This window comes from Pelmatolapia mariae, linkage group LG8 (genome assembly GCF_036321145.2).
Source record: "Pelmatolapia mariae isolate MD_Pm_ZW linkage group LG8, Pm_UMD_F_2, whole genome shotgun sequence".
Classification (NCBI taxonomy): domain Eukaryota; kingdom Metazoa; phylum Chordata; class Actinopteri; order Cichliformes; family Cichlidae; genus Pelmatolapia; species Pelmatolapia mariae.
The window spans coordinates 22838286-22854444 of NC_086234.1; the positions used below are offsets into that span (position 1 = coordinate 22838286).

General features: G+C 43.6%; 2 protein-coding genes across 4 annotated transcripts in view; one reads left to right on the plus strand and one right to left on the minus strand.

Moving 5' to 3' along the window:
• Positions 1 to 6660, minus strand: si:ch211-141o9.10 (probable endonuclease 4). The gene is made up of 8 exons (XM_063481607.1): positions 6412 to 6660; positions 5500 to 5648; positions 5212 to 5421; positions 4916 to 5098; positions 1845 to 1976; positions 1589 to 1693; positions 1377 to 1506; positions 1 to 1241 (listed from the first exon to the last, which is right to left on the minus strand). The coding sequence occupies exons 2-8, from the start codon at positions 5645 to 5647 to the stop codon at positions 1154 to 1156; spliced, it is 996 nt and encodes a 331-aa protein (XP_063337677.1). The 5' UTR covers position 5648; positions 6412 to 6660; the 3' UTR covers positions 1 to 1153.
• tnrc6ba (trinucleotide repeat containing adaptor 6Ba) overlaps positions 5655 to 16159 on the plus strand; it is a 24818-nt gene continuing 14313 nt past the window's right edge. For 2 of the 3 annotated variants that reach the window (XM_063481598.1, XM_063481600.1), the window contains exons 1-8: positions 5655 to 6098; positions 7728 to 7817; positions 8422 to 8443; positions 8792 to 9229; positions 9844 to 12735; positions 14840 to 15004; positions 15220 to 15416; positions 15956 to 16030. In XM_063481598.1, the coding sequence (XP_063337668.1) occupies positions 7761 to 7817; positions 8422 to 8443; positions 8792 to 9229; positions 9844 to 12735; positions 14840 to 15004; positions 15220 to 15416; positions 15956 to 16030 (3846 nt within the window). In that variant the 5' untranslated portion in view covers positions 5655 to 6098; positions 7728 to 7760. The remainder of the gene's footprint in view (positions 6099 to 7727; positions 7818 to 8421; positions 8444 to 8791; positions 9230 to 9843; positions 12736 to 14839; positions 15005 to 15219; positions 15417 to 15955; positions 16031 to 16159) is intronic. The other variant, XM_063481599.1, reaches the window with a different exon arrangement.

The following is a 16159-nucleotide window of genomic DNA, read 5'->3' on the forward strand; positions in this document are numbered from 1 at the left end:
GTACATTTCTAAGCCTTCACTGCTTGCAAATGTTTTCCTTTGTGTGTGTGTGCACGCACACCACAGGGTGTTAAATAGAGTAGGTGTGAAAAAATTAACTAATGACCTCCTATGGCTCAACAGCTGCTCCAGAGTGAGAGCTGGACGCATTCAGAGAAGGAAGACGGGGGTTCTTTGTGGTTGCGAGTGGGGTGTGTGTGTGTGTGTGTGTGTGACAGCTGTCAAGTAAATGTAATTATTTATCCCTTCTTTACAAATGGCGATGGAATATAATTTGTAATGTGATATGAGCAGTTTTTAAAATTCCAGTCATTGGCCCCATCTCAAAAATGGCCGATTGTCATGTGTTAGGGTCTGTAATAGTTGCATACAGAATTAGACTGGTAAATCTGGAGCAGGTCCCATTGATGAGGCACTGAGTTAAATCAAACAGAATTGAACGGGATTTTTCTTTTTCGTTGTAGGAAAATAAAACTGCTTTCTAATTTTGTCATGCAGGCCTGCATTTAAAAGAAAATTGAGTAATGTATGACAGATTAAAAAGTATAGAACTTACAGCAATTTAGTCATAGTAACAAAATGTAATTAGTATTTAACAAAAGTGTTGTTTGAAACTTCAATGAGGTATAGGTATCATTCTATCTGTATGCCTGTGTTTGTGTTGCCATTGGAAATATGTAATGCAAAAAGGTTTATTTACCTTTTGATCAATAATTTATGTTTCCTCAGTTTAATTCAGTTTATTGCACTTATCAGCAATTTTTTAAATTCTTTTTGTGTAAAGTTAAAAACAAACCTCTCGTGTACTATAAAAACAATACAAATGTGCAAACCATTTCCTCACACTTATTCTACCGGCATCCTTTGAAACCAAAGTCTCATTAGGTTTGGGTTACATTTGTGTGTTTCTGCTGCCCCCTAAAGGCTCATTCGGAACAAGACTCCTCCCCACGCCATATAAAAACTTCCAACATCACCTTTATTTAACTCGTATTCAGACGAGGTTTGTAATTTGGAGAAACTGTTCATGTGGTGAACGACTAATAATATGACCGTTTTTAGAGATAACACAACAGGTCAGTCCTCCACTTTGGTACTAGACAAAAAACAAAAACAACTCTTCTCTTCACAGCTAACAGTGCGTTTGCAGAGTTCAGTTTATCAGTGCCGACTCATCAGTAGTGCTTTTCTCACACAGGGAATGGAGAAGGTCAATCTGCTCAGCGTATTCAAATCCAGGCCTGTGGGGAAGAACATAGCAGCCATGTTAAAGAGGAACCTGAAAACAGGATGATCTAGCAGCTCCTGTCTTGGAAATGAATAAAATACATTACCATATACAACAAACAAACCCACAGTTTCTACAACCATCTCACCGTCCGGGTGTCTCCAGGATCAGAGGGACGTTGTCCAGTCTGGGCTCATTGACAATTTCTTGAAATGCAGAGATTCCAATGTGACCTTTACCGATATCTTCATGCCGATCCAGGTTACAGCCAAGTTTACCTTCAGGTTACACAGAAAGAATAAGGAAAGACAACTAGAGACTTGCATGTGTGATTTTTCTGTCTCTATGCCCTGGCTATACCTTTGGAGTCATTAAGATGAATGGCCTTGAGGTAGTGGAGCCCCACTTCTTGGTCAAACTCATCCAGCATGGCCTTCACGCCTCCCTCTGCAGCAAGGTCGTATCCTCCCAAGACGAGACATAAAACAACAATTGAGCACAGAAAGAAACTCTCTCAGGTCTTATGCCAGGTTGAATATTTTAAGGTATCACAGCCCTGTTGGACAGAAAGCAAATTTGAGGTTAACATCACAGGCTGCTATCAGGTTTCACTCACCTGCTGCAAATGCATGGCAGGTATCCAGACATACTCCTACTCTGGTCTGGTCTCTCACTCTGTCTATGATGCTCTTTAGCTCACAAAACTTGCCGCCCACCGTACTGCCTTGGCCACTCATGTTCTCCAACACTGACCATACAGCAAGGCAGAGAGAGAGAGAGACACAGGGAAAAAAAGGGTTTTAATTTGACACACTCATACATTTGTAATATTTCTCTGTCGTTATCTCTTCAAACAGAGTCTGAACGCAGCTTTTGCTGTTGTATTATGCTGTAGAATTTACCTCAGGTGTCAACAAGTAAAAGGCCCAGGTACACTCTTGGTTGCGTCCATCACACCACACAACGTGCTACCTACGCTCACATCTAAACCTATCAAACGCAGAACAGCTAACATGACATCATACCTTTGTGGGAGAAAGTTGGAGAGCGAGAGCACCCAGTCAATCAGCAGGGTCGAACCCCAGACTTTCTTGATGGGAGGTGACAGCTCTAACCACTGAAAGTTGCGCTGGCATTTATGTCAAACTTTCGTTAACATTAAAATGTCAGGCAAAGTCCAAATGGCTTTGTATTTAACAGACGTGCCATGCAAACATCATTCCTGTTCATAGGCATCAAAATCCAGTCATCAGGCACTTTATTAGATATGCATGCTCAACTGATTGGTAATGTAAATATCTAATTAGTCACATGGCAGCAACTCAATGCATTTGAGCATACTGTCATGGTCAAGACGGCCTGTTGAAGTTTAAACTAAGCATCGGAAAGGGAGAATAAAAAAATAAAAAGGTGATTTAAGTGACCTGGAATGTCGCATGGTTGGCGGGAGCCAGATGGGCTGGTCTAAATATTATAGAAACTGATGATTTTCTGGGATTTTCCCGCTTCTATCGTTTACAGAGAACCGTCCGAAAAAGAGAAAATATCAATTGGGTGTCAATTCCTTGTTGATGCCAGAAGTCAGAGGAAAATGGTAAGACTGCTCTGAGATGATAGACATGCAAAGGTAATTTAAATAACCACTTGTTACAACCACGATATGCAGAAGAGCACAAACACAAAACACATCAAATCTTGAGGTAGATGGGCTACAACAGCAGAAGACCAGAATGGGTCCCACTCCTCTGAGCTAAGAGTAGAAAACTGAGGCTACGGTTAAAATCAGCTCACCAAAACTAGACAACAGAAGAGTGGAGAAACATTACTTGGTCTGATGAGTTTGGATGGTAGGGTCTGAATTTTTTTTATTGGTGGTACTGTACTCAAATGGCATTCACAGTCACCAGATGTCAATCTAAAAGAAGTACCTTTGGGAATTGGTAGAACAAGAGATTCCCATGTGACTCTGACAAATCTGCAGCAACTGTGTGATGCTATCATGTCAGTATAGACCATAAGGTTTCCAGCACATTGATGAAACTGTGCTACAAAAACTTAAGGGAGTTCTAAAGGCAAAAGTGGGTCCAGCCCCATAGTAGCATGGATTATGTAATAAAGGTTTTACTGAGTGTATATAATAACTATATATAAAGAGATTTAGTCCACTAACAGAAAGCTTAACAACATGAAGTTATATTTTGTGTAGGGATTCTTGTGTTAGAAAAACTCCGACCTGACTCTACTACCTCTATGCTACAAGCGCCGCCACAAACAGTCCTCTGGGTGATCACGTTTTTTTTAGGCTTTGCTGGTGTGGAATGTGCTGCCTCCACTCTAAAGGTTTGCAGATTCAGTAGATTCCTTTTAAAAAGTCTGCTAAAGGCATATCTGTTTAGTCAAGCCTTTCAGTAATATGTATTCACCAGAGACCAGATGTATAACTGGAGTGTACACAAAAACCACAAAAACATACATACGCCTTTCCCTGCCCACCCACACAGGCTTGATGGAGCACTTTTGTGTATTAAGGCATAAATCACTGAGTTTTTGACAACTGGTTCTTTGCTACATTGTTTATCTCCCTTTTGTACTTTGGCTTAGAAACTCATTTTTTAGAAACGGGGAGGATAGGACATTTAGTAAGATTGACATGCACTGCTAATTGGTTTACAGTATGCCAGAGCAGCTACTGACCTTTACGGTAATGATTTATAGTCCTCTGCTGGACAGCACAGGATTTAGAACCAAATACAATAAAGAACTGCTTTATCACATATAGTTTATAAAAGATGGATACAATCACTATGGCGTCATTATTTAGTAAAGTCTTGTTATGAAACCTCTGGCTGAGCTTTGTTGCTATTGGGTTCTTTCTGTTTTGAAAACCAGATGAGCAAGTTCATATGGTAGTTACTTGCCAATCACAAAACAGGCCCACACTAAGGTCTACCCAATTTTGTGCTCCTTCATATGCATTTTTTATAATATGAGCTTCATGCTGTATTTAAATAAGACTTCAAACCAGCTATAAACCCACTGGTATAGTGCCTGCTGAGGTCAGAGATCAGAGTCAGAGAGTCATTCTTCCACAGACTTTTGCCACGTTCCAGATACCCGTGTACTCAGATATCGGATCTCTGGAGTGTCGCTATTCTAGGAAAAGCTGGGAAAAACGGGATTTGTTTTGGTTCTTTGCCAGGTGGAGCCATTCAGGTTTCACTGACAATAATGGCTAATACTTACTTTTCTTTAGCCTGATCAGTGCTCTGTACAGTGGCAGTACAGATTAAACGTTTATAGTTTTATTGCTTTTTATGTTCAGTGCCGCCATCTTGGATTGCTAACTCGGGGCATGTTGGTCTGCTTCAATTCTCCAAGTGGGAAATCAGAGCTGAAGGGGCGTTCCACAAAAGAGTTTCAACTGGGAACTTGGAATTTTCAGTTGTTGTCTTATTCATAAAACCACAATTTCAGCAACCAGAGTTGCTGCCCCCTGTTGGTTATTAGAAAGAATGCACTGGCTTCAATTTTCAGACTGGGAACCTATGTCCATCTTTTAGATGGAATCTACGAGTTTTATTAATACCTCTGGCTGTGTCTCTGCATATGGGTTTCATCAAAAAGGCAATGACTGCAAGGTAGATACACACTGCTGGTTGTTTCAGGTACTCTGGCGGCCCTCTGTACCTGTAACCACTGATGGCGTTTGCTGGTGAGCATAATTGATGGCGCTCGCAATCTTGTCCACACACTGCTCAGTGGTGATGGTACCCAGGGAGGAGCCGGGGTGGAAGTTATAGAGTCTGAGACCCAGGAGGTTGCAGCGGCTGAGCTCGTCCACCAACATGGCCTGGCTCTTTTCAAACACATCTAGTTGAAAACATGGTATGCAGGTTAGACCAAAACAGAGAATAATTGCAAAGAATAATAAGAGATAACTAGGCATGAAAGGAATGGTAGACAATAATCAGTGTCTGACGGACCCTCTTTAGGAGATCCACAGTTCATCAGGTAGGAACCATGAGGCAAGATATGAGCTGGGTCAAACCCCTGTTGGGAACACAGCTCCTGAAACTTTGCTGCAGCTGTATGGTCCAATGCAGGCCTCTTCCACGATCGCTGGGAGCCCAGGAACAGGGCGAAACTGCTGCCACCCATCTCTGTACAGGACTCCACGGCTTTCCATATCCCACCTGTGGACGTGACGTCACACAAGTGTAAGTAAGTGTGTTTATCTTGAAGGGTTCCAAGAAGACGACATTAGGCCCTACCTTGAATGCCAACATGAGCTCCAATGTACTTCTTAGTTGCGCGGATGTTCTTCCTGTGTCCTCTCTCCTCGGTGTCCTCGCCCTCCTTTTCTCCTGCAGAGGCATCCTCGTTTTTCCTTTTCCTCGTTCCCCTTTTTCTCTGACTCATGCTATGAAGAGAAAGTTGAAAGCAGCCCTTACGAAATAAGCAATAAGTTGACTGTCAGAAGTTTATGGAGGTCAAATAGCCTGTTTTATGCATCCCTCCAGGAAGAAGCCAGCCAGTCAGAGGGCTTCCACGCAGCTGCTACAGGCTGGTCATTGGAGACGCTTCATGCTGAGCAGCAAAATGGCCGCCCGTCACCCGACTGACTCCACAGCGCTTTGAATTTAAATTCTTCTGCACATTAGGGTTTACACTATTATAACGGTAGTGCTCACGAACCAGTACGTTATTACGCGTGTATTTTCATTTTCTGCCACTTTACTTGATTCTCCGCTCAGGCGTCGCTGTTCTTGTAGCCTCGACGAATGCCTCAAAAAGCTAGAAAAAAATCGCACTGAAGCACTTTAGCTAAGCTAGCTAGCACGCTAGCGTATCTTCATATGTGATTCCCGAGGTAAGTGGGTGAAATTTTTACATTTCTCGGCGTTGCACTGGGACGTTGTTTGAATGCATGCGAGTGGGCTGCATCTTAATGGAATGCCATGCCACGGCGCTTGCAAACCAAGCTAGCGCCATTAACCTGGCTACTTGTAATTGCTGCTGTCACTGGGTAATGCTACCTTAGCTTATCTGGCTAATGTTCGGTAGCATTAGCGCCGTTTTAGCAGTATTTTTGGCACTGCGTTAGCTGAGCTGGGTATTTGGCCCCCTTATGTTTGCTGTTCAAGACCGTTGTGTACACTTAATAGAGCAGTTACTGAACTTACGTTGGTTTGAACTCGTTAATGCCTGCTGTGCACCGTGTCCACGTATTTTAGTCTGAACCCCTCCTTAACGTTACCCTCGACGAAATATTTTGTTAGCAGCAGCTGCTGAACTTGCCGCTTGTGTAAACCTGAAGGGGCGAGGATGAATGTGTCTGACTATTTCAGCTAAAGCGGATTTATTCACCCGTGTCTTCAGTTTTTGAACATGCCTTTCCATTTAAGCTCAAAACTCGAACCTTTTTGTGCTGTGGGGTTAGCTGCCGAATGCTGGTGAGCTTGGAATAACGTTGACAGGTATGTCGCGCATAAGCTGGTGGAGCTGCTGGATAAGGTTTACTATACTGCAGATCTGACAGATTGAAATAACATCGTGATGATGTCTGGCTTTCTGATACTTCAGGCCTGAGATCATAAATGCTTCAGGGACGATGTCAGGTCGCTTTTCCCAAATGTAGGAATCCTGCTTTATGGAAGTGTTAACGACACGAAGCAAAAACGAAACCAACACAAGACCGAGGCAGCCGGAGCATACCAGATTGCTTGGGTTTTGCTTTAAACGAAAAACTTTAAAGGAGAAAACTAACGACTTGTGTTTTAACGTGCTAACATGAACCCAGACATGCTAATGTTGCGGTTATTGCCATATTGTAATGCATACATGATTTACATTTTGCGCATTTACGGGCGCTTCCCTGGTTCCGCTCTAATAGAAATGAATGACATTTCTATCACCCTGTTAAATAAACAGTATAAACCATTCGTTTCGTTTAAAAATCGTAGTATAGCTCAGCTGTTCCATCTTCAAACTGAAAAATCTAATAATACCGTGTTTAGCTTGTCCCTGACATCCTGCTCTAGGGATCATAGAGGAGCTATGGGGAATCCTAATGACAATGCATTCTTTGCTGTAGCTGAAATCTGCTTTTTTTTTAAATTATTCTTATTTTATTTATTTAAAGCCAGTAAAGAGTATGATTCTGGATTTGTAACTGCCAGCACACTGTCTCAAAAACAAATCTAGATTTCAGACTTTCAGTTTATCTGGTATGGGTTCCTGGATATGTAGGTCCAGTCAATCAAGCTTAACTGATTGGACCTACAGGACCTAAAGGTCCGTTTATCCAATTGTCCAGTGGAAGTGTAGTGACAGAGATTGTGTCTGATATGGAGTTAGAATTAAATGTTTTCTTTTTTTCCCTTGAGGAATAAATTTCGTTGACAGGAAAAAGCTAGAAAATATGAAAACAAACTGTTGCTTGTTCTAAAATAGTTGATACATAATTACAATTTTGAATAGCCTGCTATTTTTTCTACAGAAGAAAGGAGCATCAGGACAGGAGCAGTAGTTCATGGAAGACAAGAAAAGGAAAAAAGACGAAAAAAGGAAAAGGGAAGCCTCTCAGAAGGTGAGTGTGTTTGTATTACCAGATTCCATGTCCTCTAGGGCAGATATACTCAAATTCAAATGAACGTTTGTATCTTGACACAGTATGCAGGCAGTAAAATATGTGCACATTCACCCATATCATTTAAAATGGCAGTTCTGCATGGATATATGTATGGTTCTATTAAAGTGACTTCAGTGCGCTCTCTTATCTCAGGTGGACACATTTGAACTGTCACATTAAGTCAGTGGGTTCAACAACAGCATTTATATTGTATATACGTGTATACCAAAAATCTGAAATGGCATAATGTAAGATCAAAAATTCAAAATCCAAACTAACTATGTTTGACAAGATAGCTGATTCATGATCTTGGCTAATTTGGGCTTCCTGAAGCTATGGAGTTGCAGTCAACACTGCAGCTGTTGAACTTGTTGCAGTTAAATCTCTTGTCCTTAAATGTCCTTAGATGTTACATTAATTTTGTGAGGACTAAATGTTGACAGATTATGTGAATAGCGAAAGACTAATAACATTAAAAAACAACAGTTTCCTTTCTTTGTCTGGCTCAAAAAAAAAAAAAGAACTAAATTTTAACACGACTTTCTGCTTCTCTTCATTTTAGGTTGCAGAGCAAAAAAACAAAGGTAAGCAGCACAGTGATATATTTTTATGGAGTTTGATATAAATATTAGTTTGCTCCTAAATTTGCTGAATATTTTTATGTCTAAAAAGATTGTGATGGCATCACAGTCACAGTAACATTATTATTTCTCTGGCTTAATAATGCGTTGGACAACACTTGATGCATTTTTAAATTTTTAAACAAGAGCACATTCATCTGCATCAGTGATTTCTTTGTTTTATAGTCCAGTTTGTTATCCATTTCTGGCAAATGCTTGATTAGAGGTTACATTTGAAGTAAATAAAACTTGCATTCTTAAAATGCACCTGCTTAAACAAATATCTCTCTCGCCTCCTTGCTCTTCTTGTAGTGCCAGACTTGACTAAGCCAGCTTCTGCCCAGTCTTCTGCTACCCAGAGCAGCTCTGCCTCCCCCAGCCCTGGACCCACCCCCTCTGCCTCCCCATCTCCAGCCACCTCAGGCCCTGGCAGTGCTGCCACCCCATCACAGGGCGGCAACAATGCCAAGCGCCTGGCAGTGGCCAACGGACAGCCCACCTCCACCACCAGTTCTTCCTCCACCGCTGGCGGCTCCAGTGTTGCTGGAAACAGCAGTGCAAGTAGCGGAGGCGGAACTCAGGCGCCTCAGCAGCCACCGCGCTACATGCCGAGAGAAGTGCCGCCACGATTCCGCTGCCAGCAGGACCATAAAGTGCTACTGAAGAGGGGTCAGCCGCCACTGTCCTCCATGCTGCTGGGAGGGGGGGTGGGAGGAGATGGCCCCAATGCAAACGTGGCTGCTGTTTCAGGTAAGTGTTAACAATGCTATTGGTCACAAGTATTAAAGCGGGTTTGTCAGCTAATCACAGGGTGGTGTTTTTGGTGTAGAGTCTCCTGTCTACTTGCTAAAGAGTCATTTGAAAAAGGAATTACTCACGATGGCAGGCAAGCATTGAAGGCCTGCAACCTGTGATGTGTTTGTGAAATAGAGGCTGTTGTCACACATTAATTCTGGGAAATGTCAGGAAAATCAAGTTAATGCATAATCTAGATGGTTTTCTCACATAGCAGAAAACAGGAGATGGGTGATTAAACCAATATTGTTTGTATTATTAGTCAAGGGTGCTACCTTGGCCATGTGTGAACAGAGCAGAGAAGATGTCTGCTTCCTCACTGTGAATTCTCAGAATTGTTTCCTGTCTGATGTGACTGACTCAAACATTTGGAGCAAATGTAAACATTTGAAGCTCCACCTGGTGTGTCTCTGCATGTTTGGAAACAGCTGTTGTAAAGCACTGTCTGATCCGCAAACGTTACATAGCTCTGTCAAAGCACAGGTCATTTACTGCATTATTTAATGTTTTTTGTTTTTTTAACTGATGAAGAGTCTAAAGTTGCTCTTTTGTGGGATTCACTTTTACAGATTCTGGCACAGCTGCCTCCTCATTGGCTCTCACCTCATCATCAGTTGCTGCTTCTACTACTACTTCTAATTATGCAAATTCCATGTGGGGGGCAAGCTCAGGCAGCCAGGCCTCCTCTCAGGGCAGGGAGAAGGTGATTGTTGATGGTAATGACCTAGAGGAGTGGCCTAGTATTGCTGGCAGTGATGGAGGGAGCAGCGGCAACAACGGAATGCCTGTGAATAGCATTAGTGCCTCTGGCAACCAATCCTCACCCACTTCCTCGTTCTCTTTGCCCAATGAATGTATGCAGTCGTCCAGCAGTTCAGCGTGGGTGACGGCTGCCTCCCAGGGTCATCTTGGAGGAGGTATTGCAGTAACTGCAGCTGGGCCTCTGCTACAACAGTCCTCCTCACTTTCCAAAGCCCCCGCTGTGCCAGGGAGCCATGATGCCAGTGGCTCCGTTGATGGCAGCAGTGGGATTCCAGGTGCCAACTTCAATCCAAATGCCAACCCTTCAGCCTGGCCTGCACTGGTGCAGCAGGATGGCCCCGCTGCTGTAGGTGAAGGAGGTCAGTCTTCCTTTCACCATCAGGGCCCTGGCGGGTCTGCCAACAACTCTGCTTCCCTGGGGGCAGCCGGTGTCCTGGGGGGTCACCCATCTTTATCTGTGAATCAATCAAACACCCATCAGCACCAACTTCACCAAATGCCATCCAGAGACAGAGAAATGGGTGGAGGGAATTGGGACAGTAAATCAGCGGGACCAAAAATTGCGGGGGGAGAAGGGATAGGGGGAGGAATGGACCATGGTGCAGGAGGAAGTGGGATGAGTGAAGAGCACAGCCTTGTCTCCTCATGGAGAGGCCAGCCTTCTTACCCTGCAGCTAACTCCAAAAAGGGTGCCTCAAGGACTGATGGTTGGGAGAGTGGAGGAACTTGCACGGGGGTATTTGGAGCTGCAGAAGGGGATAATGGGACTTCAGGTTGGGGTTATCCAAGTTCCACAAGTGGGGTTAATGTTTGGGGTAGTGCTGGAAATGGGGGCAACATGAGTCAAACCTCTGGGGTATCTCAGGGAGGGTGGGGGTTATCGGGAGATGGTGGTGAAAGAGGGATTTCTGGTAGTGAGTGGGGTGGAAACTCTGGTGGGGTTGGTGGACCAAATCCAGGAGGTGAGGGAATGAGTGGAGCCTGCAGCAGTAACAGCAGCAGTAGTGGAGGCAGCACAGCAGGGAACCCGCCCACTGCTTCCTCCTCTTCCTCAACAGCCACCACTACTACCAGAGCCTGGGACAATCAGAAAGGAGAGAGTGAAACGGGAGAATGGGGTGAGGGTGTAGGAGGACGGGGAGGATCGTCGTCCAGTGGTGGAAATTCTAGAAGTGGGGGCGCGCCAAATAGCAGCCGACCACGTCGGCAGGCAGTTAATGCAGAAGCTGCCTTACAGAGCCTGCTAAATCGCTCTGATCTGGATCCTCGGGTCCTGTCTAACACAGGCTGGGGCCAGACACAGATCCGCCAAAACACAGAATGGAACATTGATAAACATGCAGGACAGAGTAAAGGTGGATCCTCATCAGCTACATCAAAACATCCACCTTCTCTCAGTGGTCCTTCTCAATATTCTAGTGGACCTAGGACCTTAAGCACTGATTCTGTGGCTCCAGGGGTCAGCCCTTCCCTGGTTCCATCCACTGGGTCCTCTGGTGAGGGCTGGGAGAGCAGCAGCAACAGTAGCAGTAGTGGGGCTTCTTTGTCTGGGAGAGCCCCACCACCTATCGGCCCCAACATGAGAAATCTTGGCGTATCACAATCTGGGCCAGTGACTCCAACTGGACCTGTTATAGGGTCAGGGGTAGTGCCAGGCCCTAGCCAACAGGGGAAAGCTACAGGCTGGGGTGGAGGAGGGATGGGGGCTGGGGATTGCCAGGAAGCCACAGGTTGGGGTAGTGATGAATACAGAGGCAATAGTAGAGGAGAAAAAGGAGGATGGGGTGATCTTGGGCAACAAAGTGACCCTGTGACTGGATGCTGGGGAAGAAGTCAGGATGAAAAAGGGACAGGAGGGTGGAAAGACATGGGTGGGAATGGAGGGGGTGGGTGGGGATCAGAACAGAAGGCTGGGGTAGGTAAGAATTGGGGAGAGCAAGACTCCAAATTAAACAGTGGTGGAGGAGGGTGGGGAAATGAGAGGAAGAATGGAGGAGGGCACTCAGGTGGGGATTTAGGTGTGGGTGGGTGGGGAGACTGGGGGGAAAGTGCTCCCCGGAGGACCTGGGGGGCAGGGGGTACGGGTGGTGGAGGAAGTGGAGGAGGGGGTATTGGTGTTGTTGGAGGCATGGGGTCCAAACCCCAACAAAGTTGGAGTGGAGGAAACAAAATGCACCAGATGCCAAACAGCCAGTCGGGCTCCATCACAGGCCCACAGGCACAACTGCAACAGCAACAATCACAGCCCCGCAATCAGCATCCACAGCTGCACCAAGCAATGGACCAAGGGGCTATGCAAGGGGGTGGGGGGAGGAAACTCATCTCTCAAGCCCAGAATCAGAACCAAAGCTCAGGCTGGACTTCAGGGCCCATCCCTGGTGTCCCTGGAGGAGATGGAAGTGGATCTGAACCAAGCGGCTGGGAGGAACCCTCGCCGCAGTCCATAAGCCGGAAGAATGAAGTAGATGATGGAACATCAGCATGGGGAGACCCAGATCATTACAAACCGGTCAACCTGTGGGATAAGAACAGTGGTCATGCAGTCCAGGGCCAGGCCCAGGCCCAGCAGCAGCAGCAGCAGCAGCAGCAGCAACAGCAACAGCAGGGACCTCCAGTGCAGCAGCAGCCCAGCAGGCAGACTGCAGCACTTGGAGGTAACAGAGACTTCAACACTGGACCTGGGAAGTCTTCCGCTATGGGTAAGTTATTAGGAATTTAATTTAACTAACCAGGGTGTAATCATAAGTTCCATAACTCAACCCATACAAATCCACAACAATACCTGATAAAATTTTTTATCAATTTCTCGTTCCAGTTCGTCTCCTTGTTCACCTCTGTTAATTTCTTTTATCTGACTGTTTGCATTTCCACCATCATGTCAAAATGTTCTCAAAGAGCAGTGATAAACTTATGGAGGAAACTGATCTGTCCTAGATATTGAGAATCATTGCTGGTAATCATAGCTGGCCTCAGATTCCAAACAGGACTTTTTAGTGGTATAGTTATAGTTTTCAAACCTGAATGCAACCTGCCGCATGCTTAGCATTTCTGTCACTGTTTATTATTTGTGCATTTTGAATTAGTCTCCCTCAGGGTCAGACTCAAGTCTGCGTAAAGACATTATACGCTGAACGTGCTGCGCAAAAAACAATGCGAAATTCAGAATTTTACGGATCAGAACCAGCCAAATAACCTGTATACACACCAAGCGCGTTGCATTTTTGTAGAATTTTTTTTAAAGACTGAAATAAAAAATGAGGTTGACATGAAGTGATGATGAGCTGGTCCTGATGTTTATAAACAAGAAAATGAAGAAACATATTCTGGGTTCATCCAGTTCTCACAGGAAGGCAGGAGTAGGGAGAATTTCATGGTTTGATCCAGGAGTTGAAGCTGTATCACGGCTTTCTTACGTATGAAAGGATGTCATAGGCGAGTTTGAACATTTCTTGGCAGAGTTGGGAACACAATTTCAGAGAGCCGAGTGTGTTTAGCTGTGTGTCTGAGGTAAAATGGTATCATTTTATTATTTCCATATCAGTGAAAATGCACTATTGGTGTGAATGGCTGCATTAAGAATGGGCAAGCCTGAAAAATATTTTTAACGCAGAAAAATATTCATATAGATTTTACGCACCCGGTGTGAAAAAGCCTTTAATCTGAGGAAATGCATTTGGCAGAAACCACTTTAACTTTAGTTTGTGTCTTTGTACACTGGCACGCGTGCATACCAGTCATCATTGTTGATCACCACCCACTCGACTCACCAGATTTTTGTTCCCTTTGACTTTTTATCTTTCCCCAAATTTAAATTGAATGGTGACCATTTTGTATACACTGGAGGATTTTAAACTCTCAAGTGGTTCACAAGCAGGGTTTCTGTGCAGGAAGTGTTGCCTTGTTGCAGCGAAGTCTTGAAGTGGAGGTCAGACCACTTTAGATCAGATAAAGCTGATAGAGTTAATCTGAATGCATTGTTTTCACTTTAGATGAGTGATGAAGCATTTCTTCCTTTGAAAGCATTGTGTCTAGGTGAACTAGATCAGGTATAGTTGGTTGTTTTTTGCTTTTTTTGTTGGTTTTTTTTGTTTTTTGTTGTCTTTTTTATGGCCAGAGTTGCTGAACCCGTTCACACCTTATACATTGTTACACATTGTAATGTGAAAATGAGAAAGGTCTGATTTGTACTATGATTTATTTTTATCTTTTTTTGAATAAAAATGATCCCATTGGTTAGTAAGATTTTCTTGTGGTTAAACACAAGGAAATTATATTAAATGTACTGAAATCAAAACAAAACAGTTTTCTGTATAATTGCTTTGTATAAATTGATATTTGTTCATTGCTTAAACAGCAATTTGAAGAAGCTGAAGTTTGCCACCAAAAATCACTGTTTGAATGAAGTGAACAAATCAGAAATCCACTGTTGAACGTGCAGTTTTAATGGGACAGCTAGAGCAACTGTTATATAGGTCATCACTGAAGTTTAGTGTTATAAGATAGCAGCTCAGCCATGGGAAAATAGTCAACCAAGCAGCAGCTTGACGTTTTTGCAGTCGTGACTGTGGAACCACAGTAGCAGTGAAGCGTCATTGCTGACTGATAGCGGAAGCCAGTATGGTTGCAGACAAAACACTTTGATTTTTGGATCAGTGAGCCAGACCACATGAAGCCATGAACTGTTCAAAGAAGTGTCCTTTGTGTAGATTTTTTACTTCCCCTGTAAAAACAAACAAATAAACATTGATTAAAAGAAGCCTCTTTCTTGTTTCTCACCTTAACCATGCCCATGTGTATCTGCAGGTCCATCAGGCTGGGGGAGCACTTCCCCAACTAGTCCTACAGTAGACAATGGCACAGCAGCTTGGGGGAAGCCTAGTGATGCTCCGACTGGTTGGGGAGACCCTGATGATGCTGGAGGAAAGACAACATGCTGGGGAAACCCTTCTTCAAATCCCATCAAATCTGGTCAGAAAATCAGTTTTAAACGAAACCACGTCTTTGAAATGAATCACAAGTGTTAGTCATACAGTCTGATTTTGAGGTTTGCATTGGTTGTACCAGGTTTTGTTATGATGCATGATGCAGTAGACACACAACTAAAGTATTTGTATTTATATAAATGTCATTTTCTAATGGCTTTAATCATAATCTGATAATGGCTTGTAACTTTTATGCTGCAGGTTCAAAGACTATGCAAGATGGCTGGGGGAACAAAGAAAGCCCTGTGGCAGCGTCACGTAACCCAAGCTGGGAGGATGAGGAGGAAGGTGGCGGCATGTGGAATAGTACTGGCTCCCAGGGAAGTGGGTCATCTTGGGGACAGGGAAGCAATGGTGGCTGGGGTCAGAGCCACAGTGGGAAGAAGCCCAGCAGTAAGGTGGGTTACTGTTGGGGAAAATTAATCTCTGTAAAGGAAAAATCAATTATTAAAATAGAATTATTAAAAATCAAAACGATAATATCTGAGGTCTTCAACCTAAGTGGAAGGACAGATGTCCTTAACAGGTTGTTCTGTTTTAAAAAAAAAAAAAAAAAAAACTTATTAAATTATTTGAAGTAATTTCATGATTTTTTTAAAAAATATATTTATTTAGCCATCATTTAGTCTTGTCAACATTCCTTAGGAGAGTTAAAGTAAATGGTAAATGGCCTGTATTTGTATAGCGCTTTACTTAGTCCCTATGGACCCCAAAGCACTTTACACTACATTCAGTCATTCACCCATTCACACACACATTCACACACTGGTGATGGCAAGCTACATTGTAGCCACAGCTGCCCTGGGGCGCACTGACAGAGGCGAGTAAACATACTTACTTGAATTAGTCCCACAATTGGAATGCTTTTATTGTGAATTCTTATAACAAAAAAATCTTTAAAGTCATCACCTCTGCTCTCCTTGTATTTGTCTCTTAGGGCCCATTGAAAGCTGGTGGAGGAGAGTCATGGATGGGCCCCATTAACAGACAGTTCTCTAACATGGGGTTGCTGGTAAGATAGAAACGTTCTTACTTCTTGTTGTGGTAGGAATTCATACTAAAAATTAACATAAATTACATTTGACATGTTGTAGTGTTCTGTGCAGTGAGTGTTAAAAGCAGTGCTCATGATGGTGAAATT

Excerpts from the sequence above, each read along its gene's own strand:
- si:ch211-141o9.10 (XM_063481607.1), bottom strand. The coding sequence starts at position 5,647 with ATGAGTCAGAGAAAAAGGGGAACGAGGAAAAGGAAAAACGAGGATGCC. Across the intron at positions 5,099-5,211 it reads CTGTGGATCTCCTAAAGAGG|ATGTGTTTGAAAAGAGCCAG; the intron begins GTCCGTCAGACA and ends GTTTTCAACTAG. Across the intron at positions 1,694-1,844 it reads CTGCCATGCATTTGCAGCAG|GATACGACCTTGCTGCAGAG; the intron begins GTGAGTGAAACC and ends TCGTCTTGGGAG.